Source organism: Cryptotermes secundus, unplaced genomic scaffold (genome assembly GCF_002891405.2).
Source record: "Cryptotermes secundus unplaced genomic scaffold, Csec_1.0 scaffold378, whole genome shotgun sequence".
Taxonomy (NCBI): domain Eukaryota; kingdom Metazoa; phylum Arthropoda; class Insecta; order Blattodea; family Kalotermitidae; genus Cryptotermes; species Cryptotermes secundus.
The window spans coordinates 1-25,166 of record NW_019734966.1 but is presented as its reverse complement, the minus strand read 5'-3'; the positions used below and the strand labels follow the sequence as shown (position 1 = coordinate 25,166).

General features: G+C 42.6%; 1 protein-coding gene across 1 annotated transcript in view; it reads left to right on the top strand.

The window, feature by feature from the left end:
* Nucleotides 1-22,439, top strand: part of LOC111869069 (dual 3',5'-cyclic-AMP and -GMP phosphodiesterase 11A) — a gene marked incomplete at its 3' end in the record, with an annotated part of 191,462 nt that extends 169,023 nt beyond the window's left edge. Inside the window, 3 exon segments of the mRNA XM_033753272.1 lie at nt 19,616-19,780; nt 21,707-21,796; nt 22,240-22,439. Coding sequence (XP_033609163.1) covers nt 19,616-19,780; nt 21,707-21,796; nt 22,240-22,439 — 455 coding nt within the window.
* Nucleotides 22,440-25,166: the final 2,727 nt, after the last annotated feature.

The window sequence follows — 25,166 nt, the reverse complement described above, 5'->3', positions numbered from 1 at the left end:
GTTTCTGCGTAAAACATGACCAATCCAATTAGCCTTCCGTTTTATTTTAAAAAATAAAAACCACATCACGTTTTAAGCAACATTTACATGCGCAATTAAAGAGCTTGATGAAAGAACTTACCAGATGACAAATTTTTGGTACATACGTTATGCGTGCCCTCATGTTCAAACAGATTCATTGTGTTGTTTGATGCAAGAATGAGTTATGTGCGACAAGTACAATTTTGAGACTGTCATGGAAATTTCATTATATCAATTCCAAACATGTTTTTTTTTTCAAAACGGAGGTTCCCCACCTGTATGATTTTTGCACCAAGCCCTTAAATTCTTTATGACATCTGACTTTAGTACTTTCAAAGGTTTCTTGAACCACTGACGGAGACAAGTGACCTAAGTACGTGCTGTTTGTGTCGCGCAGACAGACGCTTTCATCGCCTGTGCTCGAGGTCACAGTTCTTGTGACGGGGAGACGGCCCTTCAAATCAATATTGAACGATGGGACACTGCAGTTGGGTCAGACTGTTTTCCACGAAAAATTCTCCTGTTGAGTACTTCAAAACAAAGTTCATTCCTATGGGGCTTAATTTCCTTTGGCCCCAAGTTTTCTTCTTCTTCTGTGCCCAAAAAGAAATTAACATCATTCTGCACAAGATGATAAAGATATGTAATATATATAGCGACGGGTTAATGGCTGGAAGGTCGGGGTTCGATTACCGCCAGTGGTAAGATTTTTCTTCTCCATAGAGTATAGGCAAGCTCTGGGACCCAACTAGTTTCCTTTTCAGTGGATAACGGTGGCCCGTTTTCCTACGGTAAAGCGGCCGGAGCGTGAAGGTGACCACTCACCTACATTCGTTGCAGAAATCGACAGTGGTGGAGGTATACCTCCATTCCCCCATTTGTCTTCATGGCGTGGTATTTAATTAATTAAGCAGGAAGAAACTTCTACCGTTTTACTTACACTCAAGAAGATAAGAGCCGGAATAGCTCAGTCGGTATAGCGACTGGCTACTGGCTTGACGACAGACTGATAAGAGTTCGAGTCCAGGTAGGGTCAAGGTTTATCTTTTCTCCACTTCGTCCAGACCGGCTGTGGGTTCCACCCATCCTCCTCTCCAATGGGTACCGGGAACTCTTTCCCCGGGACAAAGCGGACGAGGTGTGAAGCTGACCAGTCACCTCCAACTAGTGCCGAGTTAAAAAAAATGTGGATCTATATACCCACTCCCACATACGCCTTCATGGCGTAGTGCTTAATTAAGCACAGGGAAAACTTTCGTTACTCAAGACGATATATTTAATGTACGGAATATTTAATATTCAGTCCTTATGTGCCACGGGTCGCAGTTTTTCTTGCCAAGGTAATAATGCTCAGCTGGTCAAATTTCCGCTCCATTAATGGAAACCGAAAGCATAATTTTTACATGTTTCTATTCTGGACCTTATCCAGTCCAAAATATCGCACATGTTTCATTGAAATTCATTTGAATCTAATCTTCCCCACAGTTTTCCATGTCGGCTTTTTCCTCCAGGTTTTGCAACCAAAAATCCTATACGCATTTCTAGTTTCACCCTCGCGTTCTGCATATTCGTGCCAGCTCAGCCTCCATAGCTTAACCATCTTAAGAATGTCTGACGAAGAGTGTAAATGAATACGAAATTGGATATGTACAAAATAGTCAGCGTGAATTCTCTGCCATGATGTTACATGACACACTGTTGCGCTTGGTGGAATTGTCACATTTCCGCCGTCACGTTTCATGCCAGAAACAGCACCTGAATGGACTCTCATAGGTTCCAGGGTCACGTCTCACACCTCAGGCAACAACAAAACGATCCGGCAGACACTGCCCTTCTGCAGTCTTTGATCCATGGGTTTGTTCCAATCTCACTATTGTCTATCCAGCCTCGTGTCCGGGGGTACCGTAGGCTCTTTCCTCAGGGGTAAAGCCGCCGGGGCGAGAAGCCAACTACTAATCTCCATCTAGTGCTGAGGTCAAAAGTGGTGGAGCTATAACTTCACTCCCCTTCACGTCTTCATGGCGTGGTGCCTAATTGATTAAGCACAAGGAAAACGTTACCTTTATCTTACATGACTAATCCATCCAGTCTGTCTGTCTGTGGCTCTACAGCCCTTTGTTGGGCCTTGTCCGCTTTTTCAGTTTCTTTCCACACAGTCGGTAGGACCCCTTGGACGGGGGATCAGCCCGTCGAAAGTCTGACACCTGCACACAGGAGAGTACAAACAGAATAAACGCGCACAGACATCGATTTCTTGAGTGGGATTCGAACTCACGATTCCAGTGTTCGAGCGGACGAAGACGGTTCATTCCTTAGACCGCGCGGCCACTGTGATCGGCACCATAGTGTCCTAAGGCACCCAAATTCCCCGAATTCCGCTTTTTTACTTTGTGATTAAGAATTCCACGACTATCTCGATGCTCACACGCTCAGTCCAAAGTATCTCTGCGGATGCGTCATGCCTTGAGTAGGCAAGCTTATGTGTGTGGAACGAGATCTCCCGGTGCGCTGATTCTGGTTCCCACGGTACTGAGACCTGTCCGCTGAAAGTCGGAATAGCTTAATCAGAGACGTCCGGTGATAAACAATGGCTCTGTAAACACGTTTCCGCGGCATCAGAGACTGATGCAACGGGCGAATTGTTAGCGAATCGACACAATACAGAAGCTATGGAGACGATGTTTTCTTTGTTGTCCGCCCCGAGACTATATAAAGGGGAATGAAACGGAACTACAGTCAGTAACCCCAATTGGAAGCGTGTTCGAATACCTCCACCGTAGCCCTGGGAGTAGTAGAAGGCGATAAAAATGAAACTCAGTGCCTGGGGTTATAACCGGGCCACCTTGTTCCTCGGGGATGTAAATACGGGGACCTGGCCCTCCAGGTTGGGAGAGTCTCGAATCCGAGACAGTAAAATATGATCACGAGTTCCGCGGGACCCGAGAATGACTGCGCTAGCAAGGATCAGTAGCAGTTATAAACGACAGACCCATCCTCTCGTCAGAGAGGGCGCCTGACAATAACAACCCCACAACTGTCTGACAATAACAAAAAATCTGATCTTTGGCCCTCAGATGAAGTCTTGACACCGAGACAGACCGGCCGAATGACTTTCGGTCGTAACATAACTTTGACTTTGACTGCAGTCAGTGCTTAGATATCGAGATTGTGAGTTTGTAGGCAGTCAGTTCTAATCAGCGGTGGCCAGACGCGAAGAGGAGTCAGTTGACAGGAGTTGTGGTCATGAGGGACCATGCTGTAGCCGGTAAGGATGTGAACACGGAAGCTGAAGAAACTACAGTGTTGGAAGCCGTAACCAAGCAACGGCTGGTGAAGACAGTTGAGACTGTAAATCTGTAAATTGCATTTTATGAGTTCAGTAAAGTCGGTTACCAATCAAACCCCCGTATCTGGTCACTTACCCCTTGACAGTATGTTAAAAAATAAAACATACTAAGATTCTAATGATGTATCATTAAGTGCGATGACATACCCTCATAGATACTTGGATAAGCCTGACGTTCCCATGTCTCGCATACTGAGATTCAGTTTACAATACTTGTTATGTTTACTAGAATGTTTAATTGCCCATCACAGTGGCCGCGCGGTCTAAGACATGAACCATCTTCGCCCACTCGAACACAGTGATCGTAGGTTCGAATCTCACTCGAGACATGGATGTCCGTGTGCCTTTATTCTGTGTTTGTGTTCTGTGTGCAGGTAGCGGCCTAGCGATGGGGTGATCCCCGTCCAAGGTGTCCTACCAACTGTGTGTAAATTAAGAAACTAAAAAAAGCGGTGAAGTTACACAAGGGCTGCAGAGCCATAAATGGATAGAATGTTTTTCTTTCCTTTCCTCCGTGGCCTTTAGTACACAAGCGAACTATACCGACCGAGCTGCCGCCGATTATCGTCGAAGTTACTGCCAACTTTTGCGGACAGAGGGTGCTGCCTGGTCAGCGCAACGAACTCCCACGGCCGTTAGATCGGAGTATAGATTGATTAATTGTTTTAATCATATATTGAGCTTAACAGCTGAGCCGTGTCCCCCGTCTATACGGGTAAGGAATAGGCTCGTAAGAAACGGCTTGCTTGTTGGTGTGGTGCAGTATGCCTCCCTAAGATTGGGTAAGGGATCTCGAGAGAGGAAAACCCAGGTGCGTATGACAGGCCAAGCTGGGCGGATCAACTAGGCAGGGGCTAGTATGGAACATATGGCGACACAGTGTACATATACACTTTCCTAAAACATGGAAATATATTGATAACCTGAGTATACAAATAACACATGCCTGAGGGGCAGTTACTGGTTATTACATACAATGGCTGACTGAAGCAGAATTACACTGCGCCTGGCGGCGCACCAAATCAACTGTGCCACGCCTCATGGCGTATCCAGAAACATCCGGTACACATGTACTCAATCAACTTTTCCTAACACAAGGAAATACATTGATAACCTGAGTAAACAAGCGAACCACGCCTGAAGAGCAATTATGGTTATTACAACCTCTAACTAAACCCAAAATTCCACCGTGCCTCGCGGTGCAGCAAATCAACTAAACAACGTCACACGGCGTATACAACCAAAGCCAATACGCCTTACGGCGTACACAAATCCAGTAAGTCACTTACTTGCAGTTTGGCCAAAAAACTCAAACATTTACCTCACGAACCAGGCAGCCCCGACTAGCTCGTGAGGGCTGCTTCTCCCCCTTCGAGCGGCGCTACGTGCCGAAACAAAATTTCAGTATCATCAACTTAATTGTTCCAAAACCAAATTTAGTCGTAGCGATGTTACCAGACGAAGATGTAAAGGAAGAAGAGAACGATCGCTTATCTTGACTAACCACGAAGGCTCGCAATCACGCTAAGGAGGGGGGGGAACACGTGATTCTGACGTCAGCCAAGGACGTCAGCGGGGAAGAAAGGACCGGCTCGCATCCTGGTGTCCGGAGAGGCCACTCCAAGGAACTTAAGGGAGAAGAACCGTTGCACGGTTCACAGCCATCGGCGATGAGGCAGTTATAGTGAATGACGGTGCAGCGATGAAGAAAATGGCGAACCCATGGCCACAATATTGGTATTACTGACGATGGTAAATCAGCAAGTATAAAGGTTTGATTGTTTCTAGTGCATAGCGATTACATAAAGTGTCATTCAAAACTCAACAGCTGGCGTAAACGTGACATGTCTAGGGGATGTGGCTATATGTTTTTTTAAGTGACGCACTTCAACAGTGGCACCATTTTCTGTGTTACAAAAATGGTCGTATGTTTGAAAGGTTTTCGCAGTATTCTGAAATAACGCCCGAATTCTTTATCACATCAATACAAGCACATAAAAGAGACAAATTTCTGTTTTTTTTTTTTTTTTCAATTCTAAGCCTACGTTATGTATATTGTTGCTATTATTGTGAATGCTTTACTCTTAAAGGACATTCAGTGTCTGAGGAGATGTGTGTGTCCCACTAAAATATTTCGAATCGGTTGAATGATCTGAGAGTGTCTACTGCCAGAATCAGGGATACCCGAGCACGCAGTTCTGCTAGTTAATCTTGCTTTAAACAAGCAGTTCCACACAGAACTCACAGTCTCTCCTTTCCTGTTCGAGAGGTTCCAGGGGTTCCTAGTCCTGCCGATCCGCTATTACGCGTGTTACTGCTCTTTCACTTCATTTTATTTTTATGAAACTCTCATTGCTTACGTTAAATTTGTCGCGTATAATTAGCGCCCATTTGTCTATATCCGTCTAAATTGCAACACATGTTTCACACTTCAATACATTCTTTTTATTACAGATATTACAGATTACAGATATTATTTTTATTACAGATATTCAATCAAGACCTTGTTAAAACTGCTACACTGTTTCGCTGTTCCAATTCATTTTAAAAACCACACGCTGCAGTCCTCCTTCAATTAAAAAGAGATAAAATTCTTTTATAATTTGTTGTTCCACTTCACTCAGGGTGTCGTCACTTCCGTAAAATATATTAAAATATTTTTCCCGGCAGTTTGTTCCTCACGTTAGGTATTTGCTCCTGGTTTTCGTTTCATCCTCAACGTGTGTTGTTGTCTTACTAGTGCGCTAGTGCTGAAATACAGAATCAAAAATAGTTGTCGCGTATAACCTCAAATAATTGCGCCGTCGATATGTTAGTAATTGTTGGCTTGCAATCAAGTACTTCGTATACAAGGTACAACAGTGCCCTTGACCACTCAGCGCACCGAATGCCACGTACCTAACTCTAGTAGTTCATTAAACATTGAAATGAAACCAGTAACTAAAGAAGAAAATCACTCCTCCGCTATGTTGTTATTGTATAAAACTATCTTAAAGTTGCATATTTGTTCAGATGTGTTACCGTGTATCATTTGAGCTAAAGGGTATAGGTAAAGCTATCCCTGTAACAGGCCGTGGAGGTCCATTATGAAGCTGAGGTTGTGAGCCATAAGCGCTGGCCGCCCTTTACGTCTAGGAAGATTCCTAGTACTCATTTCTGTTAGAGGTTGAGTTGACCGCAGGGCCATAGTGCGGCTGGAAGGATTAGGTAAATTTACAAAGAAAATCCAATGACCTCATCGGGAATCGAACCCTAGACATTCCTTGATGTAGCATAATGCCTCAACCAAATACTCTACCGAGTTCCCCAGTGACTGAAAATAAATGGCTCCCACCTCATAAGTTCGTGGGTCCGCCATATATTTCTATACTTAACAAATTAACATTTCGACGTTAGGATGGTCTGTAATGCCATAATGTACATACTAAATTTCTCGGAAATCCATATAACTGAATTGGCTACGGAGACGCCTCGAATTTTTAACATCGAAACATAAGAATGAAGATCGCAGACACAGTCTGAGTGAATTCATGTGCATATAACTCCTGTCGCTTCTCAGCGAAATTTGTTTTTTTTTTCCCCCTTTGCATTACAGCCCCAGTGGGCCTAGGCCTACCTCAATGAACTTCTCCGTTCACTTCGGTTCTCAGCGAAATTAGGGACATAATATTTTGAAATTCTACTTAAGAACTTTGTCTTTCTAAATTAAGAAGGCTGTGAAGTTTATGTTGAATTAAGCTGTGCCCACCGCATCAACTGATATGCTCGACACCAAAGTTAATACTAACGCAATGGGTGGAAGCAGTTACAGACAGGATACCTGTGGGATCTAGCATGGCTACACTCTTCATGTCCCATGTTCATTTTCTCGTTTGATCGCCATGCATAACAACCGCCACTGCTTCGACTGTTTGATTTCATTCCAGGATAATTCAGTCGGTATAGCGGCTGGCTACGGGCTGGACGATCTAGGGGTCGGAGTTCGAGTCCCAATAGTGTCAGGAATTTTCTCAACGTCGTCGAGACAGGCTCTGGGGCCCACCCAACCTTCTATCCTATATGTACATTGGACACTTTCCCCGGGGGTAAAGCGGCCGGGGCGTGAAGCTGACCTCTCAAATCCAACTAGTGACGAGGTCAAGAAAATGTGGTTCTATACAGCTACTTCCCATAAGCTTTCAAGGCGTAGTGCTTAATTAGTTAAGCACAGGGACAGCTTTACCTTCTGCTTAACTATTTACGGTACTACAGTATATAACTGCTATCGGACGGATATCAGTGTCTTTATATGCCAATGATTTCAAGGGGAAATCTCGAAGGCATTCACAATAAACTGACATTAACACCAATGAATGAGCAAAATCGGAAAGGAAAGAAGTTTAAAGAACGAGTTTATTGAGGCAGACAGCCAAGTTGACTGCTTGAGATTTCAAGTTCTGAGGACGGCGAATAGTGAGCGATATCCTCAATGAAATGACACCGTGTATTCTGGTAGAAGCTTACCAAGATATCTGTCAGACTACGTGACATAACATTTCAGAAAACTTTAGTCTTCAGACAAGTTATTTCCCTGCAGGAAGGTAGGAATGCAGAAGTCTCAACAGATCAATATTTTCGTGATATCTACTGTTCCTTTAGAGCAGTCGATTTCTTTTTCTTATCGTTCTTAACACTGTTTCCTTTACTCCCGAAAGCTTTGTGTTACCAGTTCCATGAACAACACTTATATACTGGCCAGCCCTCTGCGCCTACACACAGAACAGAGTATTGATTCGATCAACACCTTAGCCTACTTCTCCACTTTAGAAACTTTCAGGTGCTTGTACATGTCCTATTTGACGAGTAAACATGTCATTCAGTTCTGTGAAGTTATTTAGCTTAACGCTCCTGTGGGAGCAGAATTTGAACAGGTGGACAGCATACACAGTGCGCTCTTCGATTTGAACTTACGTAATCCTTTCCTCCTATACCTTACGATGTCGAGGTTGTTTTTTTTTATTATATTTTGATCATTTTACAGGCGGTAGGACTCCTTGGACGAGTGATCGGCTCGTCGCAAATGATACACACGAAGACAGAATAAACAAGTACACATACCAAATGTATATGCCTTGTATGCGATTCGAACTCACAATCCCGGCTTCCTAGCCAGCGAAGGCACTACGCGACCGGCTTGGATTTAAAAATCCTGATAGATTCATGTGCCGATCAGAATGGCCGCGCGATCTAAGGCATGAACAGTCTTCGCTCGCTCGGAAACAGGGATTGTGGGTTCAAATCGCACACAAGGCATGGATATCTGTATGCGTTTATTCTGTGTGTAGGTAGGGGCCTTGCGACGGGCTGATCGCTCGTCCTAAGTCCTACCGACTGTGTATAGATTAAGAAACTGAAGAACTGGCTAAGGTCTAAAAAGGAGTTGTAGAGTCATAGATAGATTGTTTGATTGATTGATGAATTTGTGTCAACTCAAGTCATTAGAACCAGTAAATCTATTGAGGGCATCTACTGTCTTCGCTCGCTTGGAAACCGGGATCGTGGGTTTGAATCCCACTCAGGGCATGGATGTTTAGTTTGTGTGTGTGTGTGTGTTTTTCTGTGTTTGTATACAGGTAGAGGCCTTGCGACGAGCTGATCACCCGCCCAAGGAGTCCTACCGTATGTGTAAGATCTAGAAAAACACAAGTGAGCGGAGAAGTTCATGGAGGTAGGCCTAGGCCCACTGGAGCTGTAGTGCCAAGGAAAAATTCCATTGAGGTATCTGTTTCATCTACATCAGTGTCAACCGCACTGAAGTGTAGTGCTTCACGGAGCCCATTATTCAAACCATCCCCAATAGCTCGAACTTCGTTCCCACGCGTTTCCTCGCTCCCCAGTTAACGAAACATCCTTTGTGTTCTAAGTGATCTCAGTTTCTCCGTTCCTTGTCTGATTTGCTAGTCTATCGTCCACAGTTTTTGTTGTCTGTAAACCAGAATGTGGCTTTCGCTGTTCTTCGTTTTAGAAACAGTGAAAAATACAAAGCGATCTCTAAGGAAAGCCACAGCCGTAATGAATTATTCAAAGCCCAGTGGTTGCTACATGTACCACCTACTTTAGCATATTATAAAAGCCTCAAAACTCAGTAATACTGAGTGTTGTATAGCAATCTTGAGAACCGTCTAGAATCTACTTTTCCGGATTTTTCCCATCAGAACAAAGAGGCAACGTATAAAGATGTTATTCTGCAGTTTTTTTGCCTTTTAAAGCAGGCCGGAAGACAACTCTTTCGGAAATAATATAATTTCTACGATTTATTTTGCTGTATTACGTTATGGTGACTTACCAGTTTTTCCGTCAACCTCCAATCAAAACACAAATTTAGCGTAAATCAGAAACTTCTAGCATGACTAGAGCCTATATTTTCACATGAAGGGAGTTACTATTAGACGGTGTTTCGATTGGATGTTTGGATGTATTGCACTTATGCAATTAACTCGTAATTACAAGTAATAGAGTGCTACCGCGAATCTCCACAATTTACAGTTACATGCTGCCAACACTAGTGTTCTTAAACTATTAAAGTCAACACTATCCGTTTCCTGGCATCGGATTTTAACACAGGAAGAGCCTCATTGAATTACACACTCCAAATATCACTGTACTACAGCACGCGTAAAGTCTTCTCTTCACAGCCAGACTTTGCAATCCACTGAACTGCACTCAGTAATTCTGATGCCTCAGCTCAGTTCCTCTGCTCCCAAGGTCATATCGTGGCAGGCTGGCCTATGATCCTCATTATATAGCCTCGGGGCATACCCAACAGAAAACACCGTTTTCATCGTTATAGCACAATAATATCTCGATTATTCCTTGCTTATTCTTTGCCGCGGGAACCTGTTTAGCTACCCGTTGCCTAGCAATAGATGCTTACTCTGGCTTAAATTTCCCTGCTTTCAGGCCTCATGTCACAACATTAAAAAAGTAGCTAGATCGAACTCAAGAACATTAGGCTAATTATCCCTGGGAATCAGCATAATTTATATGGTAGTATGTGTACATTTTGAGGGAAATCCATTTTGGAACCATATAAAACATGATAAATGTTCACTGTCACGAGATAATTTTGGTTTGAAAGTAGATTATTCATACTGAATGTAATATAAAGTTTTGTTCATAGCTTTTACACTGCGCAATGTTTGTCATCATTGGAAGAAGCGAAATACAGTTCTCCACTCTCCAATTATACATATTACTGTTAAATTTTAATATAAATCAAGAAGCAGCATCAGGTTTATCTCCAGTTCGATTGATATTCGAGTTTGCTCTCTTTGTTAAATGGTAAATTATGCTGTGGAGTCACCACTGAATTGAGCGCATGACTCTGTTAACAAATGTTTATCAGTCGCATAACATAATGAAGAAGAGTACAGACTCCATTCAGGCGACTTCTGACCTGCTGTCCTACAGACTACACGCTTGAACAATCTGCCAGACGTTACCATGGCAACGGCATTCAGTGCCTCCAGCAGAGTTGTGGCCTCTCTATACATTCTTTCTTTCCTTTCAAGTGAGATATTACATTTCTCATCTCAAATTTATCTTTAAACTACTGACTAAACGACGAAGAGACCAACTAACTAACGAAATAACTAATTCCAGGGAGTTGTTCTTCGTCAGCCACTACTTCGTCATGAACTGAAATACCCAGCATTTTATGGAACCGGAAGTTTCATTACCGTGCTCACAAAAGCGCGCCACTGGCTCTATTCTGAGCTCAGTCCACATCCTCTCGTCCATATAAGATTATATCATTGGTACTGTGGCGTGTTTAAGTCTGTATCCACTTTCTGACACCAGTTTTGTCACGTGTCCGGGGTTCGATGACAAATAATGAATGGGTTCCGGGTTATACGAAGCTGTTTATGGGACAACTCGTTTACAATTACAACCACAACTCCAGTCACTCTGAAATGCCGTCTTGCAGACGATACGACCTGACTAGTCCGCCGTTTGAGAACTCATCTCGCTCCGGTCTTCCCTCTCACTTCTCTCTGTACTGTTCACGAACGCGCTCGGTTTCTGACTAGGGGACACCCTCATCAAGGGTTCCTATCTCTCCTTCTCCGATGCAACGGTCGCCAGCGTATTGGCTGCCGCGAGAACCGAAGCGGTTCGGTAACCGTTACCTAGGAAACTGCTACGCGAACCTCTACTCAGCAGGTGGGTGTTCAGGCTTTCAGGCATCGCGTCACAATATACTCCTGTCTACGTCTAGGTCTTCCTATTAGACCCTTTCCTTCAAATATTGATACCCTACACGGTGTGTCCAGGATCCGTTAGGAACCTTTTTTTTTCTAAATTTTCCTTGAATGCCATCTGTTGGCGAGTTGTGGCGTTAAGATTCTTGAAGTTTCAACTGTGGCTCTCTATAATTTCAAAGCGCAAGCATCGCTGCGTCATGTATTCTGACCTTGAATGTAACAGTACTGTTCTGACGCTCGTCGGAAAATGGCAGTTGAACAGAGAACCAACATCAAATTTTGTTTGAAGTTTGACAAAAAAGCCGGAGAAGCGTACGAAATGATGAAAAGTGTGTACGGTAGTGATTGTTTAAATCGCTCAAACATTTTTCGATGGTATGGTGTATTTCGTGACGGCAAGGAGGACATTGAAGACCCTCCACGTGCTTCAAAGCCGAGGAGACGTTGCACTGAAGAAAATGCGAAAAAAAGTGACTGAAATCCTTGCATCAGACAGATTTTCTGGAAGACTCATCGAGGAGCTTTTGGGAATACCAAAAAGTACTGTGCATCAAATTTTGACCGAGGATTTGGCCAAACGGAAGGTCTGTGCGCGGTTTGTACTGCACGCGCTGCCAGATGATGAAAAACATGCCAGAGTGGAACACTGCAAAGACATGTTACGGTCGGCCCAAAGTGATACAAAATTTACAAAGCTGATTGTTACTGGTGACGAGACACGGTGTTTTCAATATGAGCCTCTCACAAAGAGGGAGAGTGCAGCGTGGTTGAGCCCAAAGAAGCCGAAACAAAAGAAAGTGCGCATGCAGAAAGTCGAGTAAAGACACTGCTAACCGTTTTCTTCGATCCCAAAAGAATCATTCACAAAGAATTTCTGCCAGAAGGTCAAACAGAGAATTATGATTATATCTCTGAGTTCTCAATCATTTGTGGGTCAGAATTCTTCGAATTCGACCTGAATATCGAGAGCAAAATTCCTGGTCGCTCCTCCACGACAGTGCCGCACCCCACAAATCGAAGATCGTGCGCAATTTTTTTTGACCAGAAAAGGGATCACAGTCCTTGATCATCCTCCGTATTCGCCAGATTTGGCTCCAGCAGATTTCTGGTTGTTCCCAAAAGTTAAGCTGGGAATGAAAGGAGACCGTGACGACACCATCCAGGACATCCAAAGGGAATGTACAGCAGTTTTAAATGCGATTTCATAAAAGGGGTATAGTGACTTTTCGAAAACTTTTCAACCGATTCCAGCTGTGTATTGATTCAGAAGGAGACTATTTTGAATAAGAGGAGTGAAATTTTGAAAATAATTTAGGTATTTTATTTTTAATGAACACAGTCCTAACAGAAGCTGGACACACTGTGTATCTCTGTAGGTACTCTTCAGTCCCATTCGTTCTACATGTTCTGCCCATTTAATTCTTCTTGACTTCATCATTCTCATTATATCTGGCGTGAGGTACAAGTTATGAAGCTCCTCATTATGCAGTTTTCTCCAGGTCTCTGTCACTTCATCTCCTTTCGATCCAAACATTGTCTTCAGCACCCTGTTCTCAAACATCCCAAATGTTTTCATAATATTTCTTTTTATTTATAGTACCTGATAAGCAATCAGAATACAGTGCATTCTATAAGCTAATTTGTTGACCCGTGCTAGGTATCCTAGGTACAGCTGAGGTGTGTTGAGGTTAACGTCCAGCGATGTTACCTCAGAGTTTTCATTTATTATCTGTTGGCCACTCTCTCTTAAGTCTCCTGTTGACTGGTTGTAGTATTTGGCTGAGTAGTGGATTTGGGTGATATTCTATGTTTTGTATGTGCCTGGCAGGTTTGTTTTGATGACTTCTTGGATTGTAGGGATACGGAGGTCATTGTAAAGTGTGTAATTTGTTATATACCACGGGGCGTTCACTATTTGTCGGAGTATTTTTGACTGCTGTCTCTGTATGATGGCTGTGTTGGATTTACTGGCACATCCCCATAGTTCAATGCCGTACGTCCATATTGGTTTGATGATAGCTTTGTAAATTAGGATCTTGTTTTCCGTTGTCAGTTTTGACTTCCTGCTGATTAGCCAGTTTAATTCTTTGTTTTTCATTACTATCTGGTTTTTTCTTTTTTTGGATATGCTCTCTCCACTTTAGTTTATTATCCAGGTGTAACACTAGGTACTTAGCAGTGCTCTTTTGTGGTATTACGATATTGTTGATTCGCACTGTTGGACTGTCCCTATGCTTCAATCGAAATATTACATGCGTTGATTTAGCCTCATTTACTTTAACCCTCCATTTGTGCATCCATTGTTGAAGTTGATTGAGGTGTTCTTGTATGTAGAATGCCGCTGTTGATATATCTTGGTGACTTGCAAGTATAGCTGTATCGTCAGCGAATGTCCCCATTGCAGTTTTTTGCGATGTTGGTAGGTCGGATGTGTATAGTATATAGAGAATTGGTCCAAGTACACTCCCCTGTGGTGCACCTGAAGTAATTGTATAATTTCTGGAAGTTTTCTCCTACTTTGGTGTAAATTTCTCGTTCTTGTAGGTAGGACTTTAATATTCGATAATATGATATTGGGAGAAGGTTTTTAATTTTATGCAGTAGTCCTTGGTGCCAGACTTTGTCGAATGCTTGGCTGATGTCAAGAAAAACTGCAGAGCAGTATTCTTTGTTTTCTGTGGCTTTGCTTATTTCCCGTGTGATCCTATGGCACTGTTATATGGTAGAGTGAGCTTGGCGGAATCCAAATTGGTGATCTGGGATCCATTCGCTAGGCGGTAGGTCTTTGTTGATTCTTCGTAGTTTAATTTGTTCCAATAGTTTTGACATGATTGGTAACAAACTTATAGGGCGATAATTTTTGACATCTGTTAGGGCCTTTCCAGGTTTACCTATCATGATTATGTTTGCAGTCTTTAAGGGTTTCGGCCAGTGGCCCATTCGCTGTATTGCACTGTACATATATGTTAGTAGTACTATACCTTTTCTTGGCAATTCTTTCAACATTTTTGCTGTTATGAGATCTGTGCCTGGAGCTTTCTTTAGACTGAGTGATTTGATTACTTCTAGTGTTTCTTTTGTGGTTGTCGTTTTCAGGGGGTTCTGTATTTTTGAATGAGGTGCTGGGTGATGTTCTATATAGTGGTCGAGTTCTTCATTGAGCGGGTTGAACACGGTGGATAAGTATTCCGCAAATGTGTCAGCTTTCTCCTTGTCGCTTTTGGCATATGGTTCTGCATCATTTTTCCGTATTGGTGGTACATTGCTCTTGGGTTTCTTGAGGTTCCTGATCGGTTTCCAAACAGAATTGTCATATCTTGTTTAGTCACATATTCTTCAAAGCTTTGGTTTTTTATTTATTTGAGCTCGGTCTTCATTCTGAGGTTCAGCTGGTTGTATTTGTTTTTATCTGCGGGAGCTTGGGTGCGTTGCCATATTGTTCGAGCGTTTCTTTTTGCAGCCACTAGTCCCTTGATAGCTAGCTGTACGTCATTTAGATATGCTCTTGGCTTGATGGGAGGTGTTGCTTTTTGAGCAGCTTCTTGTAGAAGTTGTATAAAGGCTGTTGTAGCCGTCTCTGTTTCTCGTGGTTCTTTGAGTCTTATGTTTAGATTAATGCCTTGATGTAGTATTTCTCGACATTCTTCCCAGTTTGTTCTGAAATTATGTAGTTTCGGTGTGGGTTTCTTCAGTTCAGTAGTCGTGCCTATAGTTACGATGACTCGGGAGTGATCAGACATCAGGTCGTAGTTTGATACCACGTCTGTGTATAATGTGTTGATTCCGTTAGTGACGAAAAAATCGAGCAGGTCTGGTTTTTGTTTGGATCCGTTGGCCAGTACGTGGGGGTTCCTGATGATATAAATGAGTAGTTTTTTCTTCTATTGTTTTGGCTAATTCTCTGCCCTTTGTTGTTGTTAGCCGTGATCCCCATATGGTATTTTTGCCCTTGTAATCGCCGCCGGCAAGAAACTTTGGTCCTAGGGTTTGGAAAAAGTTTTGGAAGTCGTTTTGCTTTATATTGTGTTTAGGGGGACAATACACCTCTGTTATCGTTAACTCATACGGTAAGGTTGATACTTTTACTGATGTGGCTTGAAGAAAATCTTTTTTATATTTTAGCATTTCATAGTGTTTAAGTGTTTGTTTGATTAGAATTGCAGTACCTCCGTGGGCTGTGCCATCCGGGTGGTTTGTAGTGTACATTTTATAGCTGGGTATGCGAAGATATGTTCCTTCCATGAAATGCGTTTCAGTTATTAGTAGCACAGCTATTTGATTGTGGACCAGAAATACTTTTATCTCCTCTTGATTTTGTTTCATGCCATTCGCATTCCATAATGCTACTCTTATGAACTTGGCCACTATTTAATCATTTTACTAAGGAGTGTTGTTAGCATGTTTAAGATCATGCTATTCTGTTGTATAAGTTGATTGAACATTGACTTGAACTCATTTAAGAACTGTGTTAGCACATTGTGTGTTTCTTGTGATGTTGCATTGTCGTTCATTTTGTTGCTGACTGCATTAGCGTAACTGCTGTATTGTTGACGGAAGTTGATTGGTTGAATGTTAGGAGTTTCATATGTTGTTAGTGGTTTTCTGACACTAGTCTTGTTTGCGTTATACCCATTAACAAATTTTTGATAATGTTCGCATCCTTTGTAGTTTGCCGTGTGGCTTCCACCACATAGAGCGCATGTTGCTGGTGTGTCCTTACTCTTTCTGCAACTGGTTGTACTGTGCAATCCGCCACATTTGACGCATATGTAGGGTCTGTTACAGTAGGTCCTGTAGTGGCCATATTGTTGACATCTCATGCATTGGACTATGTTATTTTTTCCCCCGTGTGGAGGTTCTATTTTTATTCTTACGTTTTGTATATTTTCAAATTTATATATTTCTTTGTTGTTGCTGGCTGGTTCCAGATCTACGAAAAATAGATTTAGTGGTTCTTTAGTTATTCTATGTTTGGCGTTTGTGATATTTCTCACTTTGTGCCCTATCTTAAGTAGTTCTTCTGCTATTTCACTTGGGTCTATTATATGATGCATTTGGTTTATTACGATTGGATAAGCCCTGTCTTCTTTTAGTTGGTAGGTGTGGTAAACTATGTTTTCTTCCTTGAAGCATCTAACTAGTTTCCTATAGCTTTCAGGAATATTGCGGTTTATTTTTACGGTACTGTTTGCCAAACTTTTGGTGTTGTACTGTTCGTCGTCAAGTTGCTCACGTATTTGTGTAATCATTTTGGGGTAATTCATTACTCCATACACGTAGATAGGAGGAGGTCGACTGGGTTTTGGACTCGTGGATTCTTGTGTTTGGTTTGTGGTTTCCTCGATTGGAAGGGGATCAAATCTGTTGTTTATCTCTACTTCATTAATTATGTCTGCTTTCGCTTGTCCTCTCGTCACCTTTTTTCTTTTGCTGCTTCGCACTTGTTGCCACTGTATTTTTTTGGTTGTTTCTTCTTGCTCGTCTTCGCTAGTTGATGATAACCTTAAGGTATACCTGCATTGTTGATCACACTGCATTGGCATGTTTGTAGTGTTTTGCGATGGGTTGATATATGTTTGGTTCACTGGAGTCAAGTAGGGAAAATTACTTACTGTTAGTTGTGGTGGTACTTTTTGTGATGTACCATTGTAGTTCATTGGTTGAATCGGATTTGCTTCTAGTTGTTGGATGATTGGATGTTGTCCATGTGAGCTGTTGTAGTACACTTCTGGTGTGTTGGATGTCATTTGTTGTGTGAACATCGCACAGTTCTGTAATAGTTTCTTTACGATATTTCGTGTTTTTCACTTATCCATTTATATTCACAATAAAATCTGTAGAATACTATCTGCACTTTTTGTTTGTTTGTTTATTTTGTTTAGTATTATCTCACTGATTGCTATCGTAACGCCACAAGCCTGTAGGCACTATTCTCAGAGCGATGTCCAAGACGTCCGCTCTGCTCGTTGGCCCAAGCTAATCCGTTTTCATAATATGAGAGACCATCCAAACAGAACCGTCGCCTTAGATTACACGCCTAACAGAGTTGTCGGAGAAGTTGCCGCATCATCACGGCGACCGGATTCGGTCCTTTCCGATAGAGTTGTGCTGCCTCCTATTTTCTTTTCGATCACTACTACTTGTGCTGCAGAACTGAGCTAGCACATGCGCTGATCCAGCCGGCTCCAGCTGATCTAGTGCCGCATTTCATACAATTCGAATTCCATTACCACCAAATTTAAAGCCCACAGCAGCGGTAGATTTCAGCTCATACAATCACTACTAGAGAACCGGCAAAATGAGTCCATGACCGTGAAGTTTCCCAGAATGTGATTTACTTCCCTTACTCTTAATTTTATTCTTTTGAGTGTGAACAAACTTCCCGGAATTTTGGGCTGCAGGTTCTGACAGCGGTGACGCCGTGTAGCCTGGTATATGAGCCTGCTACCCTAAATAATGTGTCGATACGTTAATCTGAAACGTTACCCGACTTCACGACGTTATGTTGCAGACGATATAATATTGTCTTCCGGAATTTTACTTTTTTATGAAAATTCTCTTGTAGACGTCCAGTAAACGATGTCCTAATATGTAAAACAGGGTGTTGTAGTTTTTCATCGTAATCCTGTCTGAGCACTTTCCGTTTCTTAAACTGCAGTGTACTTAAGTTGTCGACTCCATATAACGATGTTTTACTTGATCAGTCGATTGGTTAATTCGTTGCTGGACCTCGCTAGCTCAGTCACCCTTGCCTGCAGTCTCCTCGAGATCCATGATCAAAATTGTTGATCTCTCCTAGACATGTACGTGTTTAGAAACGGAGTTTTCTTCGCCAAAGGGAGGAGTCGGTGTTTCTATGTAGGCGCTACGTTTGTTACACCGTCCAGGTCACTGTGGACTCTGTGCACTCTTTGTCACTGCACTGCACTAATTAACGTTTATACAAGGTATACAGAGGTTTCCTGTCAATGCAGGCTTGTGCGGTAGGTTATCCAGTAACTTACGTAACTGCTCTGAAACTGCAGTTAGTCAGCTGAACGGTCATGCAATAGCTCAGGCGGTTAGTCGCTGGCTTCCCATCACAGCGGCCCGGGTTCGATCCCGAGTCTGGGCAAGTGGGATTTGTGGTGGACAAAGTGGCGCTGGGGGATGTTTTCTCCGAGTACTTCGGTTTCCCCTGCCAATCTTCATTCCACCAATTGCTCCACAATCACCCTCACCTATCATCTGGGGCTGGTACAAGAGGCCAGAAGTGGCCGCAGTACAAGGGACTTAGTCCCACCCCTACTAGCAATAAAAAAATAAGAGTCACCTGCTTCCCACCGCAATGACCCGGGTTTGAGCCCAGGTTTAGTCATGTGGGATTTGGGGTGAGAAAAGTGGCACTGGGGCAGGTTTTCTCCGAGCACTTCTGTTTCCCCTGCCAGTTTTCATACCACGGACTGCTCCACGTTCATCATCATCTATCATCCGGGGCCGGTACTATAGGTCAATTATTGGCTGACGTACCGAGTAGACTCAATCTCACCCCACCCCAAGAAAGTAAAATTAAAACTGAATCTAAGATAGTCAGCTAGTCAGTTCTAAGCCTCTTATACTCGCTAGGCATGGCTTCTCCTCGTCCAATATGACGTACGTTTGGATTTACGTGGTTTAGGATTACGTCTGCCTGTGTCACGCATAATTTAGTTATGTAGTCATACACGTAAGGAATTTTGAAACCGCGTGCAATTCGCGGGCTGGTCCGCACCTGTCAAGGTTTCTAGTAGCGCGGTGTACTCTGTTCTGCAGGCGCTGCAGTTTCAAGAGGTGAGCGTCCACCGCATGCTCCCAGGTGGGACAGGCATAAGTCAGCGTCGATTTTTATTTGCGACCCCACAGTCCGCTCTATATTCAGTGCCCTCCCTGTGACTTCTGTGCGAGCCATTCACTGCATGGCCACCCCAACCTCCTGCACTCGGCAGCGTGCCATCAATTGGCGCTCTATTTTGCTTACTATTTACAGGATCCGAGGTTCGACGACGAAGTTGATCGCATCACAGGATACCACACGGACTCTCTGCTATGCATGCCCGTAAGGAACGCTTACGACGAGGTCATCGCAGTGGCGCAGGTCATTAACAAAAACCCCGACATCGATAATGGCCAGTTCACGGAGAAGGACGAAAAGGTAAGACGCTCTTTCACAAATGAAGATATCGCTTACAGAGCCTGTGCAAAAATACGCCCACAAATGAAAAGAAAATTGCAGAAGGATTATTCACATAGAAAAATTAAGCTGAACTGGGGAAAAATTATATCATGTGACAGACTTATTCATTGTCTGTATTCTTTTTATTGGTTTTCATAATACGAGTATGTGGGCACGCGGTAGCGTAGTTTGGTTGAAGCACCATGCTACAAGCCGGAAGGCCGCGGGTTCGATTCCCGATTGCGTCATTGGAATTTTCAATTCACCTAATCCTTCCAGCCTCACTATGGCCCTAGGATCGACTCAGACTGTAACAGAAATGAGTATCAGGAATCTTCCTGGGCGTAACGGGGGGCCGGGGTGTAAGGCTGATAACCTCATTGTCAACTGTGAGCCGACTGTCTAGAAAACGTGGGAGTTCGACGTCTCGCAACCATGTTGGCCTGATCGGCCTGTTACAGGGATAGATTTAACTTTACCTTTCATAAAATGATGAGTAACAGATAAGCAAATTAAAAATATATAGACAATTTTACACATATCGTCACAATGTGACAACGTTACATTCGAATTTTGTCCTCATCGCATATAGAATGGGACTCAGAACGTTTATTTAGGACAGCCGTCATCTTTGTTCTTCGCTTCAAGTACTTGTCGCCCAAATTACATGATAAAGGCATGTAACTGAGGATCATATTTCTAATTTGGGTAGCTGCCTGTAATTGGTTCCGGTCCGTGGAATCCGTAGCATGTCAGTCTGTACATCTATTAGATATATGTTGAGGTTATCACAGCGGTGGTCTTCTGGGATTATGTAACCGTGTTGCATGGCAGGTGCATCATAACTTGTGCTCTTCACCAAGTAAAAATATAATGAAGTTAAGGAGGATGGGATGGGCAGGGCATATGGCACGAATAGAGCCGAAGAGAAATGCATATAGGATTTTTTTAGAGAACCGGAAGTAATGAAGACCAAGGTGTAGGTGAGTGCATGATATTAAAATGGATTTTAGAGAGGTAGAACGGGTTGGTATAGACTGGATTGATCTGGCTCAGGATAGGGACCAGTGGAGAGCTGTTGTGAACACGGCAATGAACCTTCGGGTTCCGTAAATTGTTGGGAAATACTTGAGTAGCTGCACAACTGGCGGTTTCTCAAGAAGGACTGATTTCTATGAAGATAATGTATAATTAGTACGGGTATGTAGTTAGTAGTATGGTAAGTGGGTAGTTGTTCCAAAACTTTGTTACCACTTACCACATTAAAATAACACTGAGCTTATACACAACAGCACAATATACCTACNTTGATCTGGCTCAGGATAGGGACCAGTGGAGAGCTGTTGTGAACACTGCAATGAACCTTCGGGTTCCGTAAATTGTTGGGAAATACTTGAGTAGCTGCACAACTGGCGGTTTCTCAAGAAGGACTGATTTCTATGAAGATAATGTATAATTAGTACGGGTATGTAGTTAGTAGTATGGTAAGTGGGTAGTTGTTCCAAAACTTTGTTACCACTTACCACATTAAAATAACACTGAGCTTATACACAACAGCACAATATACCTACTTTTTTATTGCTAGTGGGGTGGGACTAAGTCCCTCGTACTGAGGCCACTTCTGGACTATTGTACCAGCCCCAAATGATAGGTGAGGGTGATTGTGCAGCAACTGGTGGAATGAAGATTTGCAAGGGAAACCGAAGTACTCGGAGAAAACCTGTCCCAGCGCCACTTTGTCCACCACAAATCCCACTTTACCAGACCCGGGATCGAACCCGAGCCGCCGCGTTGGGAAACCAGCGACTAACCGCTTGAGCTATGGCGCGGCCAAATACTGTATATATAATTACTAAGTGTTGTACACTTTTCTCCTAACCTCGCTGCTTTTCTGTTTGTTTACAGATGTTCGAGACATATCTGCAGTTCGTTGGCATTGCCATTACAAATGCTCAGATTATGGAGGCATCCAGACGGGAATATGAACGCAACAGGGTAAAAACTGAATACAACTGTATTCACCGTTAATTGTACAACGGAAGGTCTCAAAGTTTCACCGGAGATTTGCTTTGACTATGGACACACGCAAATATTCCAAAGAATATATTCAATTTTTTTTATGATATTGTCACGTATCCCGCAAGCCCCGATACGCTATAGTATATAAGATATTAAGGCGTTCCTTTTTATTATTGAATGATGCGAAGAGACACTTTGGCGATTAAAACTATCTGTCAGACATTTAGGGTAACAAATTATACGTGAGCGGAAAAACATACATAGAACTGGTTACAGTTTTCAAGTTAATTATGTATATCAGTTATCTCCCCTTCTTAGATATAAATATTATTTTGATGAGGTCTTTGCTCTGAAATACCTCAGAAGCCCTCCTAAACGTTTGCGTTTCGCGCATGAGCGTTCGTGCTGTGTGTTCGCAGAACCTGCTGGAGGTGGTACATGATCTGTTTGAAGAGCAGACGTCGCTGGAGAAAGTGACACTTAAAATTATGCAGAGGGCTCAACGATTGCTCAAGTGTGAAAGGGCTGCAGTTCTGCTCCTGGACGAGAATGCAGACACCGTCAAATTCTCTAAACTATTCGAGCTCACCTCTCCGGCTCACAGCTCCAACCACATCAGGTACAACTCCTTGCAGTTTATTAACAGATGTCTTCGGCTCACTGCTCTATCCACATTAGGTACAACTCCTTGCAGTATATTAACAGATATCTCCAGCTCACTGCTCTAGCCACATAAGGTACAGCTCCTTGCAGTATATTAACAGATGTTTCCGGCTCTCAGCTCCAACCACATCAGGTACAGCTCCTTGCAATTCATTAACAGATGTCTCCGGCTCACAGCAGTAGCCACATCAGGTACAGCCCCTTGAATACATTAACAGATGTCTCCGGCTCTCAGCTCCAACCACCAACCACATCAGGTACAGCCCCTTGAAGTACATTAACAGATGTCTCCGGCTCACAGCAGTAGCCACATCAGGTACAACTCCTTGCAGTACATTAACAGATATCTGTGGCTCACAGCTCCAACCACATCAGGTACAGCCCCTTGCAGTATATTAACAGATGTCTCCGGCTCACAGCAGTAGCCACATCAGGTACAGCCCCTTGAATACATTAACAGATGTCTCCGGCTCTCAGCTCCAACCACCAACCACATCAGGTACAGCCCCTTGAAGTACATTAACAGATGTCTCCGGCTCACAGCAGTAGCCACATCAGGTACAACTCCTTGCAATTCATCAACATATGTCTCCAGCTCACTGCTCTAGCCACATGAAGTACAGCTCCTTGCAGTACATCAACATATGTCTCCGGCTCACTGCTCTAGCCACATCAGGTACAGCTCCTTGCAGTACATTAACAGATGTCTCCGACTCACAGCTCCAACCACATCAGGTACAGCACCTTGCAGTACATTAACAGATGTGTCCAGCTCACTGCTCTAGCCACATCGGATACAGCTCCTTGCAGTACATCAACAGATGTCTCCGACTCACAGCTCCAACCACATCAGGTACAGCACCTTGCGGTATATTAACAGATGTGTCCGGCTCACAGCAGTAGCCACAGCACGTACGGATCCTTTCAGTTCATTAACAGATGCCTGAAACTCTTTGTAAAAATAAAGGGTTGAGGTTTACTGGATGGAGACATATGTGATAATTTTATGTTGTCTCGCCATTTTGAATACGGAAGAGAAATTATTGTGTTTACACGAGTCATCCACGGGTTTTCTCCTCATATTGGATTAATCCAATCAATATTTACAACCTCTCTTTCTTTACGGCTAATGTTGTACCCAAATAAAAATAAAATAATATACCGCACTCAGTAAATTCTTAATGCGATGGATGGGCTTGAATAGGCGATGTCTGGTCTGAAGTCCATACAGGCGTAAATAAGCGAACAACGTGCTCGGAGCTACCCGCCGCCAATGTCCTCAGACTTCTTAGCCCCCTTCCCCTACCTGGGAGCGCTGTAACTCACATGGGGAACCACTGTTTTAAATCGATCATGAGCATAACAGAGAATTTAAGGGGCACTTGTTTATCAACAGTCTATAGCGGGGCTGTGAATATCTCCCTAAATTAATACGAGCAGTTTCAAAAGACGAAGACTGCATTTTAATTTTACTGTTAATAATTTTAATGTATTCTGTTTTATTAACTTAATTTTGTGAGTTATGTGACCTGTTCTGTGGTACAATGCCCCCCCCTCTGATTTCTGTGTATGTTGTCTCTGTTCTGGACAAATATTTTATATATAGCAATAAGAGCTCCGGCTACTGTCGAGGTCAAGAAAACGTTGATCTATACCTCCACTCCCCCCATACTTTTAAAGGCGTAGTGCTTAATTAGTTAAGCACACGTACAACGTCACCTTATCGGAACACGAGTAACTGTGGTGAGTAGAAAAACGACTGATGATTATTGCCTCTCCTAGCAGACCACTGTGTTGGTGTAACTTTAATATCAGTTTACTAGAAGCTGTGCTATGTATATTGGACATCCGTATAAAATGTGTGCTTGAAACCACTGACTGTTTGTTTAACTTCATAGAAATATTTTAATTGAACTTCCTCATTTGCTTTAATTTCTGTGTGGTTTTTCAACTAACAACGTTCAGAATGAGTTTCAGTAGAAATAAGCCATTTATTTCCTTAATTTATATTCAAAATCAAACATCCGAGATGCGCTCATCGACTTTCAAAAATCTGGGAGTGAAAGTAAATAAATATTATTCTTGTACTGAAGGAGTACTGCGTATTTCCTCTGAGATTTCACACGTAATATTATGTATGTTTTAAATATTATATTTCTGCATCTTGCTGTATCATTCGTTCTCTCATTTCCATTCATAATGCAACCAAAATTCGTTCACAATCTCTCCTTTATTTTAAAATGCCATTAAAATCACATCTCAATGCAACATGTTGTAGTTCCAGTTGCTCACTAATTGAAACTGTCCCACTGCACCAATGAATGCATCAATGTATCCGATGCTGTTACTTGCAGCAGACACTGTTGTATCTTAGGAGGTCGTGTGTTTAAGGGTGTAAGGAGACACAATCTTAGACTAAATTACAATTTAACGACTGTCTGCACTTTGCATGTCTTAAATAAAGTCAGATGCGGCGTAAGTGATAATTAGAGTCTTAAATTTTAATGTGGGAGTATTTTTATCGCTTTTTTGGCTATGTTTATCATTTACGTCACTAATTGTAATAAAACTTTTGAGAGTGAATACTCCGTGAATCGAACCTGACAAAGATTGTCGAATTGAAATTTAATTATTTTTATACAAAATTTGTAAATCACGTTTAAATATAAATAAAATTGTTATT